The sequence below is a fragment of the Micropterus dolomieu genome, linkage group LG11, assembly GCF_021292245.1.
Source record: "Micropterus dolomieu isolate WLL.071019.BEF.003 ecotype Adirondacks linkage group LG11, ASM2129224v1, whole genome shotgun sequence".
In the NCBI taxonomy this organism is placed as follows: Eukaryota; Metazoa; Chordata; class Actinopteri; order Centrarchiformes; family Centrarchidae; genus Micropterus; species Micropterus dolomieu.
Genome location: NC_060160.1, coordinates 6,370,139 through 6,396,177, shown reverse-complemented (window position 1 = coordinate 6,396,177; position 26,039 = coordinate 6,370,139). Strand labels below are relative to the sequence as shown.

General features: G+C 39.9%; 1 protein-coding gene across 1 annotated transcript; it reads right to left on the bottom strand.

The window, feature by feature from the left end:
• paplna (papilin a, proteoglycan-like sulfated glycoprotein) lies at positions 1–24,027 on the bottom strand. Its single transcript, XM_046062269.1, has 27 exons — positions 23,877–24,027; positions 20,995–21,057; positions 20,496–20,599; positions 16,706–16,766; positions 16,303–16,405; positions 16,047–16,177; positions 14,633–14,756; positions 14,352–14,432; positions 14,042–14,214; positions 13,126–13,249; positions 12,879–13,005; positions 10,633–10,837; positions 9,665–9,841; positions 9,427–9,577; positions 8,816–8,896; positions 7,399–7,594; positions 7,037–7,121; positions 6,497–6,623; positions 5,769–6,252; positions 4,045–4,203; positions 3,837–3,964; positions 2,955–3,009; positions 2,660–2,806; positions 2,246–2,373; positions 1,864–1,972; positions 1,262–1,437; positions 1–678 (listed from the first exon to the last, which is right to left on the bottom strand). Exons 2-27 carry the CDS (start codon positions 21,049–21,051, stop codon positions 518–520), a joined length of 3,654 nt encoding a protein of 1,217 aa, XP_045918225.1. The 5' UTR covers positions 21,052–21,057; positions 23,877–24,027; the 3' UTR covers positions 1–517.
• Between the last annotated feature and the right edge of the window lie 2,012 nt (positions 24,028–26,039).

The window sequence follows — 26,039 nt, the reverse complement described above, 5'->3', positions numbered from 1 at the left end:
ACAACATTTTTATCAGTGAGATGCCAAAATACTGATTAAAAAAAGAGCAGTGGTCAAAACAGTTCAGCAGAGATGGAATCATTTCACATGTGATGGGCTTACTGGGTTGACATGTAAAATCCATTCAATGACCTGAAAGTGAAATCATAATAATTCTCTAGAAAACAGAGAACGTGTGCAGTAAGGTCCAGTGAGTAAATAACTTATTTTGAACAAGTGGCAGCGTAAGAAGACCATTTATCACAGTCAACAGACTTTATAGGTTTACACTGTACGTTTAATTTTAAGGCCCCTGTTTAATGTTTCAGTGTTTATAGATTTAACCTCATCTATAGTAATCAGTCCCTTTTTCATTGCATTCTTGAATTGTGGTTGTGAACAGATATGAGTGTTTTGAGTCCTTTTGGCAATTGCAGAAGTTCGGTGTTGGAAGGTTTTCAAAATGCAGTCCTCCAAAACTCACCTGTCCCCTGTCGTCTCTCCCACCCATCCCAGAGTTTTTAAACCCTCTGCGGCTTTAGCCTAGCCGACCAAACCTGTCGTTTCTCTGCAAATGCCTGGTACAGCTGGCACAGCAGAAACTGGAGTAGTATGAGTTGGAGCAAAGTCGGGCGTAAACTATCAGCTCGCAGTTGGCAAGCTCAGGCTGGTCCACGCATTCTGGCGGCACATCAACACCTGCAACAGCAGAGTTGAAAGACAGTCCCATTTAGACTTGTTTTTGTGAGTCATAAAATAAGTTCAACACACCAGAACATTGTGTGGTGTTCTGTAGAAGTAAATGAATCTCGAAGTGACTACATCAAGCTAGGTGAATCACAATGCCAGTCTTTTACACTTTCTTTCTGCTTGTTTGTTCACCTGCATGGCACAGATCTTGTCTATTTTGTATTGTCTGAAAAGGATTTTCCAACATCGCTAAAAACATATAGGCTGATTCAGATTGATGCCCACATCTTTTTTTCAGTGATTTAAATACTTGTAGTCAGAATAACGACAAGGCTGAGTCTCATTATCAGGCTATGGCATTCTTATTTTTTTTTAGAACCAATTTTGTTGTCAAAATCATAGTTTAAACCAAAAGAAAACAAATTCTTAACTAGATATGAAAGCTGAAAACATTTTTATCTGCTTTCTAAACGATGGCATCTAAGAAAATCTGGTGACTCTGGTTCAAACTATGATTTTCTTCATATGTGTACTGTATTGCAAATGAGAACATAAAAGTGTAAGGGTGGCTGAGTTAGATTATTATTCCCACCTTGATGTGTGTCTTTAGTGACTCTAACTTCAGCCGTGGCACTCACAGAGTAGATGCCAGTGTATGCGTTACAGGTGTAAGTGCCCTCATCTGAAGGCTTTACGTTATTTAGGATCAGGCTGCCGTCGGAAGACACCAGGATGTTACGACCGTCTGGACGCACTGGTACACCATTTCTGCAGTGACAGTGAAACAATTGAAAAGCCAGTTAAGGCACATGAGCTTTGTGAACCTTTTACTCCTGTTGTCTACGAAAATCAGTTCACATCAACCTCAAGTGAAGAAAAAGACTTTGTGATCACGGACATGTTAATGGAAGCAAAAGAAACATATGAATGTTATGGGGAGTTGGCTTTTAAAGTTAACTTCCCATTCATTTTTTTTATTTTGGCAGACAAATATCACCTGAATATCTTTCATATAAAACCCTATTAGCAAAGTATTTTTTTTTTAATTTTGTCACTTTTATTTCTTACTTTGAAACCAAACTTTGTAAGTGCAGTTCCTTGCTGTGCTGATTATTATTGGGCCCAAAATAAAGGATCAATTCATCATCAGGTCTAACACAATAAATACTTGAGCTTAAAAATGCAAATTATTACCTGGACCAGCCTATATTGACGTTGTCCCCTGACACCACACAGGGGAGCAGAGCTGTGCTGCCTTCAGACACCTGGATGTTATTAGGAGCTGTGGTGATCCTCAGGTCAGCTGGACAAGAAAACAAGAAAGCAATGGTGATTTATTCCAACCTGAAAACCCTCACAGGTTTACACTGAATTATTTTGGATAACCCCCAGAGGAACACTGCTGTCTATCTTAAAGATATCCAGCTATACTGACCTCTGGTGGTGATTTATTGAAAATACAACATTCGTAGATGTCTGGCAGTCACAAGGAACACACAGTTCTAGTGAGCGTGTTTACAGCTGCATGTTCTGTGTTTAGCTTGATGACAGACATTAAGACATTAATTAAACTCACCTTGGACTCTGAGCTGCAGCTGTTTCTGCTCTAGCTGCTGCTGAGTGGAGGCTGTACATGTGTAAACACCAGAGTCCCCCGGCTTCAGAGAGCCGATGATCAGCGTGCCATCTGAATGTTTGGTATACCTGCAACCATCATGATCCAATAAGAAACTCATGCAAGTGTGATGTGGAAACATTCAGTGCACATACAGTGGGAATAGATTTTTCAGTGAAGTAGGAGACAACTTATTTCTAGTAGTTAGTAAACTGTTAATATTTGCATATTCATTGCATATAAGATTTCAGCTTAATCATATTTTTTTTGTAACAAGATCATTTCTTTGACCAATGGAATACCTTGCACATCAAAAACTTTTGTTTTTCTCTAGACAATTCCTTCACATTCATGATGATGTACAATGATAATTACCTTGAGTCACTGAGGGTCTGTCCATCTTTAGTCCACTGAATGTTGACAGACTGAAGTGCTGAAGGAGGGACAATAGTGCAGGGCAGTCTGGCAGTTTGTCCTGCTCGCATTTCCAGCAAAGAAGAGCTTGACCGCTCGATACTGAACCTGAGAGAAATTACAGGTACAGAAAGCTGATGTCAGCGACTGTTTCATCATTTACAGCTTCACACATTTAATGTACATCAGAGAGGACACTGGAAAGACTGCAAAGTATTACTAATACTGTGTGAAGAGAAAGAGAGATTGTTATTACCGAGGGAAAGGAACATCTCTGGGCAATGAGGTAGGAATCAGCTGAGATGATCCCTCTATGAGACACAAACACACACGACTGGGTGAATGCTCCTGTCATAATTCACTCACACATCATGTCACATTAACACATCATGTGTAAAGACATGGTGGTCAGCATGATCTGACACAATCTATGACATCATCTATGACATCAAGGCTTTGCCTCAGTCTTCTGGATTTTCGTGTGACAAACTAATTGGGGTTAAAGTGGGTCGAATTAAGATTTGACCGAATCTGGCCCCAATTAGACGATTGTACACCGGGTGAAAGTTTTTTGGAATTTACTGGACAATCTACACTCTGTTTATATCTATGCAGGTTTTTAATTTGTAGATAGAATTAAAAAATGTAGATTTCTTACAGTATGATAAAAAAAGATAACAAAATGTTGAAAAAAATTTTCTTTGTCCATATTAAAAAACAAGCATAAATTTAGAATGACCAAGACAAAAAGTCTACGGCACAGCGATGCTTAAAGTGAAATGCCAACAATGACAACGCAAACATGCGGATGTTTCGCCGGTGCAATGTCCACCATGTTCACCACCGAGATCTGCTTACTAGCACTAAACACAAAGTACATCTGAGGCTGATGGGAATGTAATTAGTATTACAGGTATTTTATCAGAGGCAACAAAACAATCAGTCTTGGCCTGATGGCAGCGCCAGAGGAAAAGTCAGGGGATCACCAAAGTTATTCCAGCTCATTCTCTGTGCACTCTCAGTACCATATTTCATCCATCCAGTAGTTGTTGAGATATTTCAATCATAGCTACAAGAATTATTCTATGATGAATCTACTAAATACATCAAACTATTTCATACAGATTCACTGCATTACCTGTGACAGACAGGTAAATGTAGCGGTGGTCTCTCTCCTGTTCACGAGTTGCAATGCACAAGAACCAACCAGAGTCTGACTTAGTGAGAGGACCAATTAACAGGGAACCACTGGGCTGCTGGTGATGCCTAAAGAAAATGCAAGCAAAGAGGTAAAGCACACACAATGAAAGAAAGCAACATTAAATGGATATTAAGCCGCAACTGACCTGTGCGTAGACAGAGGGATGCCGTCTCTTCTCCACTCGACAATGACAGTAGAGGATGGTGGCGGGCTGACTCTGCAGGGCAGCACAACTGTCTGGCCAACTAAAGCTTCCACTGTCGAGGGGTCGGTCTTATCGATGGTCACTTCTCCGAGGGTCAAACTGAGGAAACAGGAGGGGATACAAGGATGGAAGGAAGGAAAGAAAGAAGGAAAAGGAGGCAGGCAGGAGAAAGTTGGGAAACAAAGAAAGAGAAGATTAAAGGGAGGAAGGGAATGAAAGAGTCACTTTATGCTCTACTGTTGGTACTTTTATTAGTGGTCACCAAAGCAAGCATAAAGATCGCCCACAACCTGGCTTCAGAAGTTCAACAGAGAAAGCTCAGAGAGAAAAGACAGAGAAGAAACCCAGCTATGGCACACATGCAACTTGAAAAATGACGAGACAAACAATGCAACCTTCACCCAAAAAACAGCAAGTTCTGTGTGTTACAAATCCAAAAAAAAAGTTTAAAATCAAAGCTGATGGTGTCACACACAGAGACAAAGGATAATTTCCCTTACACCAGAAACAACTAGATGACAGGGTTTAGTGATTACACACATACAACGACACATGAAGCATCACAGCAGAACCTTTATTAGTTTGGATCTAATGACATCCTGGTGACAACACAAAGCCCAGAGGTGGTGGCGACTGACACAGTGAGGTAGCAGGCACAAATAAGCACAAGACGACAAACATTAACTCTAGACAGACAGTGAAAAGTCCCCGAAGCATTAAACAGAAGAGCTGTCCATTTAGGATCGCTGTGAGGTTGTCAACTTCTCCAGATGTTTTGTTGAGGTTAAAGGAAGAAACAAGGTGTTGCAACTTATGCAAGCGTGAGAGCGACAGTCTGTGGAGCTGGACGTACAGTAGCATCACTAAGGTGTATTTAACAAAGCAAGGGTTTTGATTATATTAGCATCACAAGATTAATGTGCATCTATATACGTATAATTAAGCACATTAACACATGAAATATTGTGTTGTACAGATAATAAAAATGGGAATGGCTGTTTAATATAACGTCTTTAAAGAGTATCTTAACACCAGGTTCTCTCTGGTTAAATGTTTCAGATCTGTTTCTCTGACTACAGCCACCACGTCTAACAGTGATGTCATGATGACTGACACACCCTGAAGTACACTTCTACGTCATAGCAGCAAGGTGAAGAGTTAAATCACAAGGTCAGATTTTCACGGGTGTTAAGTTACTCTTTAAGTTAGATGATTTTATCTCAAAAGCTTGGCTATTAATTTAGTCTTTGATTTCTCTTGCTTTTTACAATTACAGTTGCTTCATTAGTAATTTTATTGATTACATGACATTTTGTCGTATTATTACGTAATTCTGGATCTGGTTTATATAAATTTAGTCATGTAGGACTTGCAGAATAATGCAGGCTGGGAATATTTGTATACATGACACAATGATAAACAACATAAACGTCATTATAATACTTTGGGGAAAGTGAATGATGCACATGATTTGTCTGTGCATGGTGTTTCAATCTCCTTCAGCTCGCTCTTTGGCTCTGCTCACACTAAGAGCAGAGCTGAGTGGATTGGGGCTCCTTCAGCAGGGGTATAAAGGCTGTTAACAGCATTATGAGGCCAGCGGAGGTGGTGCTGGGGCAGGGAGTGAGCTTTTCGCCATGCTCCCTGGGTCTTCAGGATCTTACCTCGCTGCTGGGCCGGTGTGCTGAGCAGCAGATGCAGGTGAAGGCCGACGCACGCGCATATGGACTCTAGCTCTGTGGGCATGGGTGGCGGCACTTGTGGCCTGTCTGCCGGTGCCGCTGGTCGAGCCTCCCTGGACTGTGAAAATCCTCCCCATGTTGTGTGACCCCCCGCCTGCTGACCCTCCAGATGCGGTGCCTGCTTCAGACACGGTGCCTCCTTCAGATGTGGCCCTTCCAGGGGTAGATTGTCTTCTAGAAGTTGGCTCTCCCGCTGGAGCGACTGGCCCCGGACCCTGTTGGCTTGGTGCAGGCACCTGGCACACCCTCTGGCACTCAGCCCGGGACATGAAGTTGTTACTGTTACCGTGGCAACTTCCATACCAGAAGTGCACACACTTGGAGGTGATGACGTCATAGTGGTAGCGTGATATCCAGTTGCTGCAGGAGCCGGCAGCACGAGGCAGGGAGCAGATAGAGCGCTCAACTACAGCAAGGAAACAGAACGGGCAAAGTTATTTTCTGTCAGCACATCCCTCAATCACTGGCAGTAGAGCTTCTAATTGGCCAATAGAAAAAGACTGTGGTTCTACTACACAGATCCACATAAGAATTAATACTAGTTGATGACAAAGAGGTAGGAAAACATTCTCTTCACAAATGGGAGATAAAGAACACAAAAAACAGAGATTATTGTGTAATAATATATTTGCAACTTCTCAGTCCCTTACTGTGATTGGGTGGGTTTGGGCAGCCCTCCCCGTTGGGCCCTCCAGCAGGTGTGGTGCGGTCATAACAGCACCCGTAGGTGGTGGTTCGGCACTGTGCTGCATTCTCAGTGGGAACAGAAGGAGCAGCCTGAGGAAACATGACATGACACATTAGAGGAATGGTGTTTTTAAAAAAAACTTGCCATATAGTTTTTTGTGTATAATGTTTTTTCTCATTGATGCCTATTAGCTGGCACTAGCTGGAGTTTAGGAGATTTCCTCGTCTGAAGTGCTATAACTGCCATAAAAACAATAATAAAGAAAATCAGTGAGGAGAAATTGTCTATGCCCCCAAAAGATTTACAAATAACATTTTTCTGCTGATGTTTCTGAGATGTTTTTTTCTAAGGTTTCATTCTGGGGGACAATTGATACCTTTCAATAAGCAAATATCTCTTACTTTTCTGGTCGACCAAGTCAGAACATTTCCAGCACTGTCTCCCATATCATATATAGAATAGTTTGTCTAAGCCAGAAAACATATGAAAAAACATTGCTTACAGTGGGTGCAGGGGCCACATACTCCACGCAGCCCTCCTTGTTGGGGCCCTGAGCAGCCGTCACTCTGTCTCTGCAGCAGCCGTAACTGACACACAGAACAAGAAGGGAACAGTACAAAGAATAAAACTTTTTGTACAGAAAGTTTATGCCAAAAATAACAAATATGTGCTTCTTTGACATTTCTAAGAAAACCTCAACCTCTGCCTGGTCACTTAGGGGTAGTTAGTGTGGTCATGTGTAATGCCAAACAATCTCTGGTTAGAGTGGTCACACAGTCATGAAAGTGACACCCAGACAAAGGCTCTAAAATAACTTTATATATAACCTCAACCACAGTGTAATGTAAGGTTGGAGCTGGATACCTGGTCCGAATGCATAATGGCTGGACAGGACTGGAAGCTGGGGCCCGTGGGCAGCCCAGACCCTGGGGGCCTCTGGCTGAAGTACGTCCATCTGGGCAGCAGCCATAATAGGACTGGCTGCAGTGGGGGGCCGGGGCGGAACTGTGAGGGTCGTGAACCGTGTTTGTCTGGGTTGGGTCCGTCTCAGGCCTGCGGACTATGATGAAACCAAGTGGGGGATTTCACACATTGTACATGCAAACTAGACCTCCACAGTTCATGGCTACACAAAGCAATAGAGAAGTTCACACATCGCTTTAGAAAATTTACAAAAGAGTCTAAGCTATTGTGCTTGAGGCCACACAGTCTTCACAGGAAGCTAAAACACAAAAGCATGCAAATAAGAAAAGAACTGCTACAAAACAAATGCATATAATTATCAAAAAAAAACAGTACTTAACTATTTGTTTATGGAAATACAAAACAGGAAACAGCGGAGAATGAATTGGGACAAGTGATTCCATCAATGAGAATAAACAATCTCACGGGGAATGAACACACACTAGACCTCAAACTTGAAATTCGTGAGCACTGGGACGGTGCAGCAGAATCCCAGAACATGCCAAAAACACAGCAGCCAGCACTTGCACACTTCAATGCTTTGGAAATATTTTAAGTAAAGCTGACAGTGCCCGTGGACCCCTGAAAACATGTCAATCAGGCCTGGATAATTAGTGCTGGGACAGGGACAGGACGGGGGGAAAGGGTAGGGGGGTGACTAATGGGCACAAAGTGACAGGAGTTATATCAGCAGAGAGGAGGGGTTTAGGGGAACTGAAGGGTAGCAATTATTAGGCTGCCATCACACCTACTGTTTGTTTTCTTTGGGCCAAATTGTAATGGAAAAGGTTTATTTTTCTAGAAATATCTTGCAGTTATAAATTTTAATCTAATCTCCTGTTAATTAATGTTTAGTTGATCTTTCCCAGAGAGTGAGTGGTAACTGTCATTGGACAGGTTTTGCTGGTGAGTTAAAGAGTTACTAAAAGAGACAAAGTGAGAACAGAAAAAAATGTTTTTGCAAAGAAAAAGAAAAAGCCAGATATGGTGGAGGAGAATACACACCAGCCAAAATCATTTTTCCCAAAAGGCTTCATTATTAATGCTGATATTAAATCATTGATACATCATTTTAATCATTAGTAAAGCAGTTACCTCCAGTTTATTAACCCCTTTATAAACTATGAACCTTTAGAAAGTGGTACACAAATCCACTGTCAGTTGATGCATCTTTAGCCACAGTCTGACAGTTTTTGCTCTGTGCCAATTCAATTATTCTTGACTTTTTGAGTAAATTGCAGCAGCTAAAATGGTATCTCTATCACATTGCACACAAAATTTTTGGGCTGTGAACACATCCTTAGTTTCATAGACAAACCTGTTGCGTGATCTGGCACATAGGGCTGGAAAACAGTCTGTGTGTTGTCGTGTCCTCGTGGGTCCTGAATGCTGGGAACAACTGCACAAAGAGCAGGTAGAACAAACACAAAACAACAAGAGCTCAGTACACAATGTAGGTGAGTGGATGAATTATCTTGATGAAGACCAAATTGTTGATGCTGTAATATGTTTTCCCTTTTTTTGATGAATTTTCAGCAGGTGACTGTCTGTTCAGTGACGATCATGCTAACTAGTTCTTACTGGTTCAGTCACTTATTCTTTACTCTAGAAATTATTTACAGAGAGAAAACTTCAATTTCTATCCTCCAGGATTTTTCTAAAGAGAGAGCTGCAGAGATATTTAGAACATTTAGTCTCATTAAAATGCCATTTGAAGTACAGCAAAATATATATATATAAAACTGCAATATATTAAATAATATTAAAATGCAATATTTTAAATATTATAAATAATGCAAATTATGCAGTGTAATGTTATGTGTTCACTCTTGCAATACAGAATAAGTGACAAAAACAACAATACAGCATGAAAGTATATGTTGCAGGAGCAAGAGGCCTAATTTAGTAGCTTAATCTGCCTGTGGTCACCCTGTGGGCTGTAGCAGGGCTGGGTGTTGCACCGCTCCACTGTGGAAGGTTTGGGATTGGCGTTACATTGGTCCATTGGGTACAGATTCCTCTCTTGGTCTGAGCAGATCACCTGGCGCTCTCGTGAGCCGCCGCCACAGCTCGTTGTGCACTGGAGGATAATGGAGAGAGATTATAACCAATGAAAACTGCCACAATAGCTGCAGATGAATGTTTGTGTGTTTGTGTTCCTGCTCACCAGTCCCCACTCTCCGACGTGCCAGCTGATCTGTTTCAGGCAGGCCGCCATCTCACAAGGTCGGACAGCAATTGGACGGAGCAAAGTCCTGCAGGATGTTTCCTCCAGCCTCATTCCTCCTGAACCAACACAGTTGACTTCCCTGGTCTGTTCACCTGACCCACAGGTCACTGAGCACTGCAAACACAACAGCACAGATTTTATTTCTTATTTTCTTAAATGTTGAGGCCTTACAATTATATTGTTTGATATCACTTCAAGTGCAAGAAAAGAAAAAAAGTCAAATCTGAACTAAAAATTGCAGCTTGTATTTCTTAAGAGTCTGTTATTCCATCCAGTGCACTCACTATTTAAATATGTCCAAAACTTGCATTTAGTGTTGTTCTTCAAGGCTTACATGACTTTTCAGATTTTCTTGGCTTCCCATGTAATCTTGGTTTTACATCTTAGAATTTTGCATTGATGATTACATTTAAGTCAGAGAGCTAAGCATCTGTTCTTCCTCATAGATAAATGCATGACAAATTTTGAAAAGCCCTTAAAATTTAACACCATACCGCTGTTTTAAAGACATTTTCAAATTCCACAAAGATTTTTATTTCCAGCTGACGTGAAGTACATTTTGTCACCTACCTAAATACATTTTTTCACCTGTTTACAAGGTTTACAATCTAACCCAAAAAAGATAGTAGCAAAGTCACAAAGCCTCATTGCTTGTCTCATTTGATGAGTTTATTATTCTTTTTTCACTTATCTTCACTTTCACTTGAAACAACAGTCAATCTAGTTGTGCTAAGCTAAATGTGCTAATAAACATAGTATTGTTGTATTGAGTATGAATACAGAACGGTGCAGATTTTGCACCAATTTGATACAGCCCATTAATTGCTTATTATTGGCAAATTGTTTGTTTAGTCTGAATCACTTTCCCCTCTCTGTGGTCACCGACGTTTTGATTGTTCACTCACCGTGCTCCATCTACTCGCACGATACTCTGCACACTTGTGCATGTTGCAGGTCTGCAGAGTGGGCGGTGCCTCAGCGTAGGCGGCACAAATGGCATCCTCCACCACGCGGGGGCCCGAGGCATCATGGGAGACGCACTCCACTCTGCGCACCTGAGAGCCTCCCCCGCAGGTAACTGAGCAGGTATTCCACTCACCCGTTCTCCAGCTGGGAAACCCACCGGGAGGGAGCGGAGACCAGAAACAGAGGTCAGAAGATGTAGTACAGAGAAAATGTTGAGAGTTTCATTCCAAAATTTTAAAGAAAAAGTTCTTGTCTGGTAAAAGAGGGGGTGAATATTTCTGAGCAGAATCAATATGACATAGAATATGATGTGGGCATTTCAAAATCTGGGGAATCTAGAGCATCTCAGTTAGCAGAGAAGGTTTTCTATTGAAGTCCCACTTTGTATTTCTGCCCAGTGACATGGGAACTTTGATATAAATGCTTGTGCAGCATTAAAGAGCAACATAACATCTCCTGATAATCTTGTTTTTGGCAGACATCCAGTGGTTTAACTTCTCACCTTGCTGGAGTGAAGGAAAAGTTCACTCCAGGATCCCTTACAGATGCAATAGAGACACTTCTGACCAGTGACCACAAAAAACACACAGAGCAGAGATGCTCAGAGATTAAACAGACAGGTAGTGAAACACCGCTTTTTAGCCTTGTGTTTTGTCCAAAATAACGTTTTTAAACAGAGAAAAGCAACATATAATCTGAGAAGCTGGACATTTAGCATGTTTGCTTGATAAACAACTTTCAAAGATAAATTGAATTTTGAAATTTGTGTCCATTTATTTTACATTTTCAAACAATTAATTGATTCAAAATGATTTTAGGAATAATTGAAATCGGTATTTGAGTAATAGACAGTTTTGGAATGAAACCCTTCAAATGAAATGCTCATAAAAGAATGCATTGTTTTAACAAGACAGCTACTGAAAGAAACTACTAGACACACGATTATGTTAAAAACAACACATCCTTTTAGAGACTGCAGTGTTAAAGAAAATCCAGAAACCAGTCACTCACAGCTGAAAGACAGAAAGTATTTTTTCCCCTCCTGGTTAGTTTGAATAGACACTAAATTACTAGAAACAGGCTGGAAAGCAGATCTAAAAACCAAAACTATGACCAACAAGCTCACATTTTATCTCCCAATCTCTATTCCAACTTTAGCACACACATACTGCTTCTGTCCTTCCATGCAGTTTATCTTTCAATTGAGGGATAATGAGTGTGCATTTAGCGTCACCCGAGCTTCATAAACATCTCAGGTTTCTGAGCAGCAGCAGCATCAAAGAAAAGAAGCAGGAAATACCAGAGAGTCACTGACTGAGGCCCTGGCTCTTTACTACCACCACTGCTGCTGTGTCCCATTCAAATGCACCCAACACCCCCTGCATGATGACCTTTAACCCGTGAACACCTCACAACCCACCAGTTACATTAATGGACAGAGTGTTTTACAGTTTGCTAAAGCAATCAAGCAGCAGCCCAGCTCAGCTATCGGGTGAAGAGGCCAGAGGTTGGGAGGTTAAAGAAGGAGGAGGGCTTTGAATGGAAATCTGGCGTCAAATCACTATTCTGTCTCCATGGAGAGAGACATTAAATGTGTCCAGGAAAAATGAGGATCATTAAAAGGCTGAAAGGAGATCTCTGAGCTGGACAGTTGCCCCGCGCCTTTGTTCTCGGCCCATATGGAGGAACAGGCTTTCCGCTAAACACAGATGCTAGAGTCAAACACATCTGAAGGGGGAGAGTTTTTGATGGCACTTCAGTAGCTAGTAGTTAAAGGTTTTTCATTTTCCAAGTTGTCAAAGTGAAAGACAGGATGGATATCAATTAAGAGAATTACTAAAATTGATTGTGCATGCTCAGAAAATCAGCGATTAGAGAAAATAATGACTTCCCCCTGTGTTTGCAGTCACCTAAACCTTCACTACGACTACAGACCCTGGGTTACCTTAATACATAGGCTCTGGGTGTTTCTGAGGGTCTCCACAACTGTGGTGGATACTGGTACGCCATCCTTTCAGACAGTCATAACACACCAACAACAGTCAAGAAGCTGTCTGAAGGTTATTTTTGTCAAAATCACTTACAATGGAACAAAAGTAACCTCTAGATGCTGTTGACCTTAGAAAGTTCCGCTAAAGTCTACTGAAATGTCACATTTGATCAGCGAAATTTGACTGTAATTTACCTGCGAGTCTGTGGGCATGTATGCGGGTTGCATGTACGGTTGGTTTGTGGCCTTGGCAGAGATGCACAGAGATAATCGGGGTAGGCCTCATTATCAATGGTGCAGAAGACCAAACGAGACTGGTAGCCTAGTGAAGAAATGCAATGAGAACGGACTTGCTTGTTTTCCACGGAACAGGTTACAAAAAGCTTTAAACAAGTTCTGATCTACATTCAGCTATTTTTAAGTGTTTTTCTGAGAGGCTGACCTGATCCACACTCTCTGCTGCAGGCAGACCATGATCCAAAACTCCAGTAGTAGCCGTCTCTGGAGCGTCCATTAGGAAGATAAAATTCATACTCCACTCCTTGATTTGGCTCCTGGCTGATCAGCTGAGAGGAAAGGGTTGCACATATAGATTAAATTTACAAAACTGAGATGATTCAATCAAACTGTTGCAGATTCCTTGTCCTCCATCTGTTTTTCTGAGCACTCCACATTTCCTCTAACATCAAAAACCTTGTGAACAATTCTCTTTGACCACCACTTTTGTCCATGACAACTTATTTTAAGACTACTGGTCACGTTTCCATTATATGTACCATAGATATGCATGGTCCCCAGAGTTTGAATCCTAATGTTTTGGTGACTCCCTTACTGCACTGAAATGAGGCCCAAATTCCACCTTGTCAACAGCACATCTAATAATTTAAGAAATAATAAATATAGGGTTAACAATAAAATAACATAGAAAACACATTTATGTGCCAAAAATTATGAATTCCTTAGATTTTAAAGACCCAGTGATCTTTCGCCTATAGCCACCCACAGGACCAATGTAACATGGTAATACCCAGTAAATCAAAGTTATCAATATGTTGCTTAATCTTTCTATTGTACATTTACATTTATTCATTTAGCTGACGCTTTTATCCAAAGCGACTTACAATTGCTATACATGTCAGAGGTTGCACTCCTCTGGAGCTATTAGTGGTGTCTATAAGTGTCTTTGTGCCACCACCACCACATAGGCTGTAATGAACCATTGTAGCCTTTACAGGACATTAACGCTTATTATTGATTATAGCTGCTTTAAAGAAAGATTTAGAGTTAATAATTGTCAGACAAAGAAAATAAATGAAAGAATGAAAGTCAAAGCTATTTCAGTGAATGTTCAGTCTTACCTCAACAACAAGGGGTTCAGTGGTGGGGCCACGGCCAATGATGGTTTCAGGGACATTGTCACCCTCAGCTCCTCGCTGATAGTACAGCATAGTTCCAGCAATCGGTGTCGCCCTGGAAAACTCAATTACCCAGTGGCCATTGAGGTAGTACTCACCACGCAGGTTCTTGATAGCTGGCCACGCATAGAGGTTACAGTCATTGTATGTACAGAATATAATCAAACATACTGCTGAATTATGTGCAAGCTGTTAAATGATTTCTTCTGATGCTCTACTAGTTTGTTTTCTAAAACGTGAAACACAAACTCACCAAGGTAGTTGCGTGTGGCCACCGTTTCTCTGATGCTGATGGTGGTGGCTCCAACAGGGATGATGAACATCTGGTTGTAGCCTGAGAAGAAAATGAGACATAACATTTTCACACATACAAAATACTGCAAAGTCATACTAAAAAAAAATCTGCATCTCTGACATTTCTCTTAAGAGTTTTGTGGTACCTCAGTGATGGAGATATTTGCTGGTGTGACAAATGTGATGATTGAACACATCTGACAGTGTGTTGCCAAGTTAAAAATAACATGTTCAGCGTACCAGTTGGCAGGTCGCGTACAGAGAAGCTGTTCTTGACTCTGTAGCAGGACTGTCCGTTACCCCCACACTGCAGGCAGGGGTCTTCCTGCTGAGGAGACTCCAACATATTGTCACAGCCCAGACGCTGAAGAAGGAAAAAGTAAGGAAATATTTCATGAGCAAAAGGTTAATTTGTGCCAGAGTTAAACACTGATATTGACCTTTCATTCATAGCAGACGTTCCTCCCTGAACACAGAGACTGCAAACTTTCTACACAGTTTGCAAAACCTTCAACAAGGATTACATATTGTGTCTCCTACGAATTTAATTCATCTTTCACTCCTCATTAGAGTCTAAGAGTTTTATAGCATAGCTTTAGTGTCCAGATGCTGTTTAGACAGTGTTCAATCGTAACAGTATTAAAATAAAAGGAGAAATACTTACTAGAAGTGCTGTGCTTATGAAAATGGACAATTTGCAATACAGTATTAACCATCAAATGTAGTCTGTTTAGGCAAATGTATTGGTATTGATATTGGTCTTTAAAAATCCAACAGCTGAACCCTCGTTTTTTTTTACAGAGAAGTGACCAAGCAAGGAATATATAACACAATGTGCTCAAGTCAACATTACATCTAAACACTCCAAAAGGCAAAAGTCCAATCACAAAATAGCAGTTTCAGGGGCCAAACCAATCCAAGATCTGCTTTAACAAGGTGTCAGAGACGGGAAAATCTGTGTAAAAACAATGTTTCTGTGAGAGTAGCAATCCTGAAACCAAGCGATTCTGAAATCAGCTTTAAAAAAAGTAAAGGAACAACAAGGTTCAAAAGTAAGACCAGGGAACAGAGTGGATTTTGGAAAGCTGCTTCCCACAGAGCAGGTGATGAAGACATGATGACAGAGACTAAATAGAGGAGGTGCTTTATGAGGAAAAGGTTTCTGTGATAATAAGTGTTTGACATTACAACATAGTGAAACTAATCCTCTGACGGTGTCCACTCTAATTAATGAAGTTATGCTGTAAACCAGGACTTTGTGTGAACTGAACCTCTGATTATGGCATCTTATCCCTTAAAAAGAAGTAGTTCTCCTTTAAGGTGATAAATCTGAATTTCATATAGCACACTTATGTTGGGAGTGTTGCACTTGAGAGGCCAAAATGTTCCTTTGGCTAGCTCAAGTGCCATGCTAATCTGTAATCTTAGGGCTACAGTGAGCCATAAACCTAAAACCCTGTGTGATGTAGAGGTAAAAAAAAAAAATGCTATTTAGAAATAAAACTGTATCTCAAGAATCAAATCAAGAAACGAATGCTTTCTGACATAAAAATTCAAAAGATTATCATCTTAACAGAGCAGATTTTATTTGGACCTCTTATTATTTTACCTTTCATCTAGTATCACATGTGTGTTAATTTTCTGTGCTACCTACCTTGCAGACTCCATCAACACAAACATCCCTGCGTCCTGGGTGGCAGGGCGTACCATCAACCACAGAGCTGCGGTGACGATAGAAAAAGTTTTCTCCTCTTGGCATGCAGTTCAGCTCACAGGGGTTCTCAGCTGTCAGAGGGACATGTTTCATTTTAGAAAGTAGGTTCTCTCTCTTCTCCCCATGTTACAGCCGTAGAACCTTAGTATATGTATGTGTATCTGTATTGTACTACTACTTTTACTTTGCTTCTGACCTCCATAGTATGGGAGCCACTTGTAGCGTTTCCCCTGGAAGTCAGTCCCATCAAACTGGGAGCACTGCTCTTCACGGAAATCCCTGGAGCCCTCCGGACAGTCCTGAGTGGAACAATGGGAGGCGGCGGCGACGTCAAAGGACAGTTAAGCAGAAACACTTTCAAGTTTAAAAAAAAGTGACACATCCTATAAATAGAGATAACAAAAACATGATATATATGGTTTATTTAATTATGGCAGAAACACACTACTTACAGATGATCCTTTAATTAGCTTTAACGTTAGTTGTCATTCATCCTTTCTGACAGCTCGGTTATGGATTTATCACAGACATAAGCATGTTTATAGGCCATACACTGATGAAATGTCGAAGAGAAAAGAGCTTAAGATGTGTTAGTTCACCTGGATGTTGCAGGAGCGGTAAGACTTGTCTGGTCCTACACAGTTGTGCCCTCCATCAGCCCTGTATGTAGAAAATGATGCATCAGTATTAGACAGTGACAGTGTTTTTTCTGGATAATTTAAACATTATTTTCTTAAAACCCACGGATGAAGTAGTTTCTCAAAGCTGAACTGAGAAGAAGGAATCTGTGACGTGTTATCTGCTATATCTTTGCAAAGCTACAAGAGTTGATCGTCTGAGTCACATAAGCCTTACATGATATATATTCAGTTGTAAGGTTGTAGTGATTTAGCTTTGTACTTCAAAAAGTTGGTGGATCAGTAAGAGACATAAAAAGGATGGTCAAAAGTGATCCAGCAGAGAACGAGATATCCTGACTTTGTTCTCTTATAGATAGGTAAAGCTCCAAAAAATGCTGGATCCTAAGTTTCCCAATGCAACTGGATAGTATCTTTCATGAGACCTCCCCTCTGCCTCCTAAACCCCCACACCTAACTGAGATAACCACGATGTCATTAGCAGTGTTATTTTTTTAAACAACTGTTTCCACATGCTGAGTAGAAACTCCTCATGACAAGTAAACTGACATTCATATGTAAAATCAGGGGAGTGTCCCTTTAAGCCACAAATATGTGTTTACATCAGCCTTATTGGTGCTGTAAAAATCCACTGTTGCATCATTTCTGACTAAAGTTTCATTAAAAAACTTCATGGAAACCGTTAATGACTAGGTGAGGCTACAGTGCAAGTATGCAAATACAGACTGTCTGCGAGTGCAGAAATAACAAGTTTCAGCTCTGACATTAAGTGGCAATCGTCTTTAATCTGTGCCTGTAAAAAAAATAGCTCTCAGCAACAGGAGAAGCCTCAACATCATCACAACTGAGCCCAAAACTAGTACACCATGCACACAGCAGTGATCCGTGAGACAGGAGATTGTTTTGCCACCCTCCCTTCCAGCCATGATGATAACTCATGATTAAGTCACTTCCAAAAGTACTTGCCCTCAGGCTTAAAAACAAGACACACTCCTGTCAGCACGCCAAAACTGAAACTAAAACATGTCCAAACACTCAGTGACATCCAGCCGTTACCTTTTCACCTGAGAAAAGAAAAAACATTTGGAGCATCAAACATGACTTTCAATTTAAAATAAAACATAATAAAAAGGGGGGAAAAGACATTTTATTCATCACACAAAATGAAAATAGATTATATGCCATGACAAAATGACAACCTTAATGCCACTTGCAACACTTTGTGAGTCCTATGGATGGTGTTCAGGATATTTTATACTAAACTGAATGTTGGGCAAAATGGGAGTTCCTGTAAAGCAAACAATGAGTCAATGTCTGTCTAATCATAGTATTTAAAGGTGTGATTCTGGCAAACCTGGCAGACAAGATATGACAGAGTTCATCCAAGTCGGTTGCTCCCTCTTATTTATCATTCTGCTAAAGAGGGGAAATCACTGACAGACTGTCTGACTCACTGACTGACTGTACGGACATGTTGAAAACATCATCTTATGGAGCGCCGATAGACAGATCAATGGAAATCTTCCAAACGTCACTTTTCTACAGTATTTCTATCAGGGGTCACTTTATTCTGCACAGGCTGTTTCTCTTATTGTCAATATTCAATGTGAAATACTACATTTTCCTACAGTTTGTCTTCACACAAATGCAACAAAATATCAAAGAAGGTGAATCAGAAAACAGTTTGGACATGTTCAAAGAAACAGCTCATTACAGACATGTTGTGCCTGGTGGTTACTTCTGAAAAATAACCTTTTCCGATTTATCATATTCCCTTCTTGCTCTATTACTGAGGCACGCCTACATTCTACCGAGCACTTAATGGTCAGACAGACAGCAAACACAGAAAATGTTACTGATGAATGACAAATTACTTTTTTGACTGTTGCAGATCACATGCGTACGGCAGCGTATTGGGGACATTGAGTTAAAAGTAATAATAAAGGTGTGGAGGTAATAATTTCCAAATTTATAGATGTAAATTTATTCGAAAAACACTAATTCTCAGAGATTAAAGTGATAACTTTATGAGAAATAACCTCACAAATTTACAATAAATAAAATATAATATTCTCTGAGATTATAAAGTCATATATTTGCGAGACAAAACTCAGGAATTCTCTGAGATTAAAGTGACAAATTAATGAGAAAGATTACTCAAAAGTACAATTTTTAGTTATTATTTAGGCTCTGTACTATTAAAAGCAGGGTATGCAGATATTAATAACAACAGCTGTCCCATAAGCTACTTTCACCAACCAGCATTATGGGATACTTTCTTCTGTTTAAAGACCAAAAGCATAAAAATTGGAGAACTGCAGACGTTACACATATTTTCAAGCCCAAATTATCTAACTGTTTTAAAGCTTCACCTTTTCTCTTATGTCTGCACCCACTCTTGTCTTGGATTATTAATGACTGAAAAAAAACTTTAACACGCTGATGGAAGGTTAAGTGCTGTACTTTTGAGGTACCTTGCTTGAAGGTTTCCATTTTATGCTACTTATACAACCTAAACCAGTGGCTTCCAACCCTGTTTGGCTTGTGACCTCTTACTAAACAAAATCTGTCTTGTTGTTGTCAATTGTCACGTTTCAAATGTCTGTGAGTTGCTAGCAGTTCCACCAAAGAGACATTTTTCTTCTAAATTTCTCGGAGGGTTTCATTTAATTTAATTTAATGTAATTTAATGTTAATTTGATATAAAAGTTCAAGGCCCCAAAAGATAAACATATGTAATAGTTCACAAAAAAGCAACGATTAAAGAAAAAAAACAACACACATTTATGTTGTAACTTTATTTTTTTAGATTTTACTTATGGCCTGTGGACTACTACACTTATAACTCAGTGGACTAAACTACTTAACTTTATATATAAAGTAATAAAACTAGCTACATCTTGACCAGCTACAACAGTAATATTGCTGCGTACACAGTGATGCATCAATATTGATCTAATAACTTCATATATAATAATAATCAGTCACAGGGGCCAGAAGTGCTTTTGCTTTTGATGCTTTAGATTTGGCTGCTAATACTTTCATACTTTTACTTAAGCAGGATTTTGAATGACTTGAACATGCCACTTCCCGCCTCATGAATACAGATCACTTTATGTGTTACATGAGGCAACATGCCGGCTGGATTCCAGCAACACGAGTAACCTTTACATACAAGCTGGCAACACCAGCAAACATGACTTTATCACTCCTCACTTTGTCCTGTTCAGTCACATATAGAGAGAAGCAGCTTTAAAAACCAACATAAAATGGTCAGAAACCCATATGTAAAGAAATGGTACCAAAACACGTGTGCAGCAAAGGAAGAAGATTCTTTTAAACCGCTTCTAAAGTCTTTTCAGCCAAAAAGGGCAGATAGAAATGTTCACTCCCCATCCGATCCCCTTCAGCAGCCAACGGGCAACACCCAGCAAAGAGAAGTCCTTTTAATGTTAAAGGGCCCCTCCCTGCAGTGTGTTTTTGGATGTAAGACAAGCCCACGTCCTTGTGACTTCAAGGCATTCTTTTACAATCAAGATAGAGTCTGTGCCCATGAACCTCACAATTAGCTTTATTTAAACAGGAGAAAATAACCTGTGTGTGTATTCAGGGCCTCACAATGAACTGAGATTGTTAAAGAGAGACTGACTTTGAGTTTGTGTGCAGCGTGTGTTTATACATGAGCACAGGCATGTTTATATAAACACATGTAGGTGCATTAAAAATAGATAAATACAGGCAGGAGACATACCTGAGAGTGATACAGCGTCTGGTTCTCATGGTCACACCGCTGCCACAGCTGCGGCTGCATTCTCCATACGGACCCCACGAGTCCCAGTGATCCACACTGGGCACCTGGACACAAGACAACATCAGTATGTTAAAAAACAACAACATTAACTCATGTTATAAAGTGTTTTCTTTATAACATGAGTTATAACATTATTATTTTCAGTGAATGAAGTGAGTCTTGACGATTTTGCATTGTCTAATATGTCTCTAATATGTTTCATACACCAGTTGCCATTATACTTATCATTATGTTACTATTATGTAATGTTGCATTTAGTTTTACACAATGCAACTGACAATTGTTGATTTTTTGCAGTTATAATTGATTATTCTTCCATTATCCATCTATTAGCTACCTACTTATCCTTTAAGAGTTGCGGGGAGTTTTTTAAGTTTCTAAAAACACATTAATGTCTCAGGTTTTGGTGGCGACTTTGCATTCAGCTTTCATTGTTTACCGTGAGCGCTGGAGCCAAGAGCAGCTGAAGGATTACCAGAAGCAGGAGAGTCTTCATTGTTGCCTGACAAAAGAAAAACAAAGCATCCAGATTTAGTCGCTGTGACTAATAGAGGCTATTACACATTGAGCAACTTTTTTGGAAACAAGCCAGCCTAACAGGAGTGGAAAATGTAACTTATGTGAGACACAGGCCAATAACATTGAAGAGACTAAAAGGGTTCTCTGAGCAAAACCTCTTTTTATCTGATCCAACAAGAGTAAACACAAAAAAAAACAAAAAAACAAACAGAGTATCAGCCTCAGTTTTGTATTGCCAGGTACATAAATCCGCTATAAATCAGTGTTATGTAGCAGTGATTACATAATAGATATTTAATCAGATCATCAGATCTGATTAAATGAGGTAATGAGGTATGAATGAGGTAACAGCATGTTCTGTGGTTTTCTTTTGGAGACACCAACCACAGCAGATAATCAACAGCTGGATCTGCATTACATAGAGGTTTTAGAGAGGGAACTATACATTTTGATGACATTCTTTCAATCCACAGAGGAGGAAGTAATCTAGAAATGGATGAAATTAGTCGATCATCTGAAAATAGCTAACAGCAATTCTGATCATTTATTAATCTTTTTTCCTTCCTGCCAAAACATTTACTGGCTTCAGCGTCTCAAATTGCAGTACATGTCTTTTTATTTAGTCTTCTGTGATAATAAACTGAATTTCTTTGAGTTTTGGGACATTGATCGCAAAAAACAAGACATTTTAAGATGTCATTATGGACTATGGCAAATAGCGATTGACATTTATCACAATTTTCTTACATTTTATGGACTAAATGATTAATGGAGAAAATAATCACCAAATTAAGTTAATTGCAGCCCCTAAGTAAGTTATGTGGAGTTCACATTCCAACAAAGATAACATAAGCATGACCTAATGATGTGTTGAAATGTATCTTTATTAATACTTTTTAATGCCACACCTCGATGTAAAGTGACCAACACTTTAAATACCAACCATATCATTTTCATTCACAATCTCATCACTTAATTCCTTAACTGAGCTAAAAATGTACCCTTTGTTGTGGAGAGGATGTTTGTTGGTTTTTGGTCTAATGCCTGCCTGAGAGGGAGAAAGGAGAAAGGAGGGGGTGAAGCTGCCAAACCACCTCTGACCGTGTCTGCCATGACGACCAAATGCCCCGGCAGTGAGGGAAAGTCCCCTTTAGCCATGAACACCCCACAGCCAACAGACAAGAAGCCAGAGGGATGATTGTGTCAGAGAGGAGAGCAGAAACGTCTGATCTGTTTCACTCAAACACCCTCACTGCGCCAAAAGCCCCAAATTGAGCAACTAAATACTGTCATCGCCCCTGGGTGGTGGCAATCTACCCAACAGGTTAAATTTACAGCTCAATAATTGCACAGATAAAGTAAGATACAGTTCATTCTCAATTAAGTTGACAATTTTTTAAATCAATTAGTCCAAAAAAATATCAGAATATTGTGAAAATGCAATTACAAATTTCCAAAGCCCACAGTGATGTCTTTAAATTGCTAGTTTTGTCCAACCAGTGGTCCAAAACCAAATGATATTCAGTTCATCATGATCTAAAACGAAGAAAAGTAGCAAATCTTTAAATTATGAGAAAGTGGAACTGATGAATGTTTGACATTTTTGCTTGATAAATTCCTTTGAATGCCAAAATTGCTGTGGACTCATTTATTGTCCATCAACAAATCCATTAATTGATTCACCATTTCATCCTTACTGCAGCCTAATTGAATATTGGCCTTAAACGTAAGTGAGTATTAAACATTAGATAGCCCTTTTAAGTTTGGATACAAATTAGTATTTTTACAATGACATTTTTTAAAATCAAGTTCCTTTAAGACTGCGATGGACTGGCGACCTGTCCAGGGTGTACACCGCCTTCCGCCCAATGTCAGCTGGGATTGGCTCCAGCCCCCCGTGACCCTGTACGCAGGATAAGCGGTTGACGATGGATGGATGGAAGTTCCTTTAAGAACAATGCACGGTTTCAAATGGTTTCAAAACTGCTCCTCAGTAACACATCCACTAAACAACTACTAAACACACTGTAGACATGTGAAAGTCAACACATACTTTGAATACTGGTGATATAGAAAGCTAAGCAATAGAACCCAATCAAAGCCACTGGCTCCTCACATTTCGAGAGGCTGGCCTTTTTTTGCTAGATAAGTATCTTGAATTAATAATCAGCTACACAAATTCTTGTCTGATAACTTTATAATCATTCCATTGACTAATCTGACTTAAAGGATGTCCGGTCACACTGACATCCTTCCAGTGCAAATTATATTCTTCACCTGCATCCCTCACTTCTTATTGTACCTGCTCATAAAGGCTTTATCCAACCAAATTAACAATTATTCGTCAGGCAGAAAGGGCAAGCAGTGTCTTGTGCTCTGTATGCTGTGTGTGGGACTAGTCTGCGCAGGGCACCTGGTCAGTCTAGATTCATTTTCTAGACTCTAGAAAATCGATCCTCAAGGAAACTATTATAGCCTATTTCTATAAAGATTTAATAATAAATAGACAGCATCCTATATCTCCATAATAGTCCATATATAAAATTAATAATATTATTCTAGTGTAGGCTAAAAATGTCTGGCGGGTTAGTTTTTGTTTATACATAGTTACGTTAGTTATTTCTCGTAAAAGAAGTGCACCATGACCATAATTATGTCAAGCTATTAACAAATTATCTTTTTAATCTCCCAGTCTAAAACTTAGGGCCTATATTTGACCGTTTTCGCCGAGCAGCCAAGTCCTCCAAAGTGCAAAATAGATAAATATAGGGGTCATGTAGGTGAAATCTTTAGGCTACTCACCCTGTTCAGTGGCTTTAAATGCGGTTTCTTCGAGTCGCAAACCGCCAGTGGATCCTTGCGGAGGACTTTGCAGGACGCACTGGGACTGACAGCTGGTGTCTCTCCCGAACTTTGTCTTGAAGATGCGTCTGTAAAAACCCGGAGTGTCCTCAATATATGAGGAGGGTTATCTGGCTGGAAACCTTTGTCTCCCACTCTCCCTCCCTCCCTGTCTTTCTCTATGTGTCTCGCGACCAACAGGAAACCGACCAGAAGAAGGAGAGAAAGTCTTGCTGGTTAAACCTCCGTAGCGGCGTCATCGGCGCGCTTTTAAACCAGCAGCTCATCCAACCCAATTACAGCCCATCCTGACAGACTTGGGCATCTTTTTACGTGCAGTCTGTAATTTCAGACTGTAAAAATAACACTTAATCAACGTGTGCGTTTGTGATAAGCATATCCTACATGGGGTTTTGAAAACGTTTATTCCCACTTTGCTACGACCAACGCCTCATTATACTGCTCTCCCACTGTACATACCGTACATGTAATACCAGGGTAATCATACAAAGTCATGTCCCTTGACAGTTTGGGGTGTAATGGAAAGTCAGGGTTATACTTTTTAGCTGAAAATGGATCCCAAATGTTACCTCACTTTGTCAAAATTAAAGTTCACTGCATTGTATGTTTAGTAGGACTCAATATGATGATTTAACCATGTGTCTCTTGACATTGGCTTTATGTCCTCATAGTATGGAGTCCCACAGACTCCACTGCTGTACTTCACGTGTAAAAACAAACCACAGCTTATAGGGATTTAAAATATTTAGCTTTGTGCTGTCACAACTGACAGTTTAAATTAAAATTGATGCAGCAGAGATATCTTTTTATTCTATGCATTCTTCTTCCTTGTCAAAACATGGTGCCTACATTACCCACAATACAATGCAACAGCTGACAGTTCTGTCAGAGATTCTGGTGTAACAGCTAATGTAGCATTGAGCCGCAAGCCTCAGACAGAGATGAGGAATGGGCTGCAGAAGTCTGGTAAGCACACTTCTTTCAACACCGCCAGATTTATTTTCGTTTTCAAGCTTCTTCAAATATCTTCATCACCTCCACCTGACCGACACTGACTCGAGTGACATCACTTGAGGCAATCTACCAGCTTTAGTCCCTCTGTGGCCATGCGAACATGTTTCACAATGGTTTCACAAAATGCTAATATTTGTGAATTAGCACTAAAGTATTGGTGAGGCTGGTGGAAAAAGTTGTTAATTTTGCAGGTAGAAAAAGTGACATTTTTACCTGATGGTGGAGTTAGATGAAAAGTCAGGACATAAAAGTTTTTACAAGTCATGCTCTGGTGACTGCAATTTATCCAAACTTTGTCACAAACTGGCCTTGTGCATTTGATGAAGGTGACAAAATATAGAAATTGTTTTATATGTTATCCCCAATTTTCCAGCTGGGGTCTCTGAGTCAGACTCTTAGCAGTTCAAAACTGTGTTTATAAGCAATTCTCATTCAATTAGAAACAATGTTAATTACATTTTTGAGCTGTTAAAGAGGGCGCTCGGACTACAAAACCAACAACAAACTAACAAACAAATAATTGAAATCAGCCCTCTAAGTTGAGTTGAGTCTTGATTTTGTGTTCTCTATAATTCAAAAGACAACAGCACAAAGGCTTTCAGAAGAATTTACAACATGTTACTGAACATGTTAAAATTACATCAAAGCAACATGGAAAAGTGATTATTTTGGATTTTAAAGAGGAAACCACCAGTGCCACTACCAAAGCTACATTTAACATTTGCCAATATATGTTTCCCAAAAATATTGTACCCCTCCCCCTCCCCTCTTCTCTTTCTTGGGTGAGGTTTTTCTAAACACCCCAACTAGCCTCTTAAGTAAAACACCCAAAACTGAAATTGTGCAGTTATGTAGTTGTAGGCTCACGTAAACATACATCTTGGGTGTAATGTGTACTTGTCTTGAGCTACTACTTTTTACATCTTTGATGCTTGTTTTAGTTTTTTTGTGTGAGATTCATTCAGAGAGGGTGTGTGAAATGTGAGAATAAACCAAAGAAAAACAGTCTTAACTCCCCCCAAAACCCACTCAAGCCACAAGTTTGTTTTTCTGGTTACACTGAGGAATCATTTTCCATGTTTAGGCAAA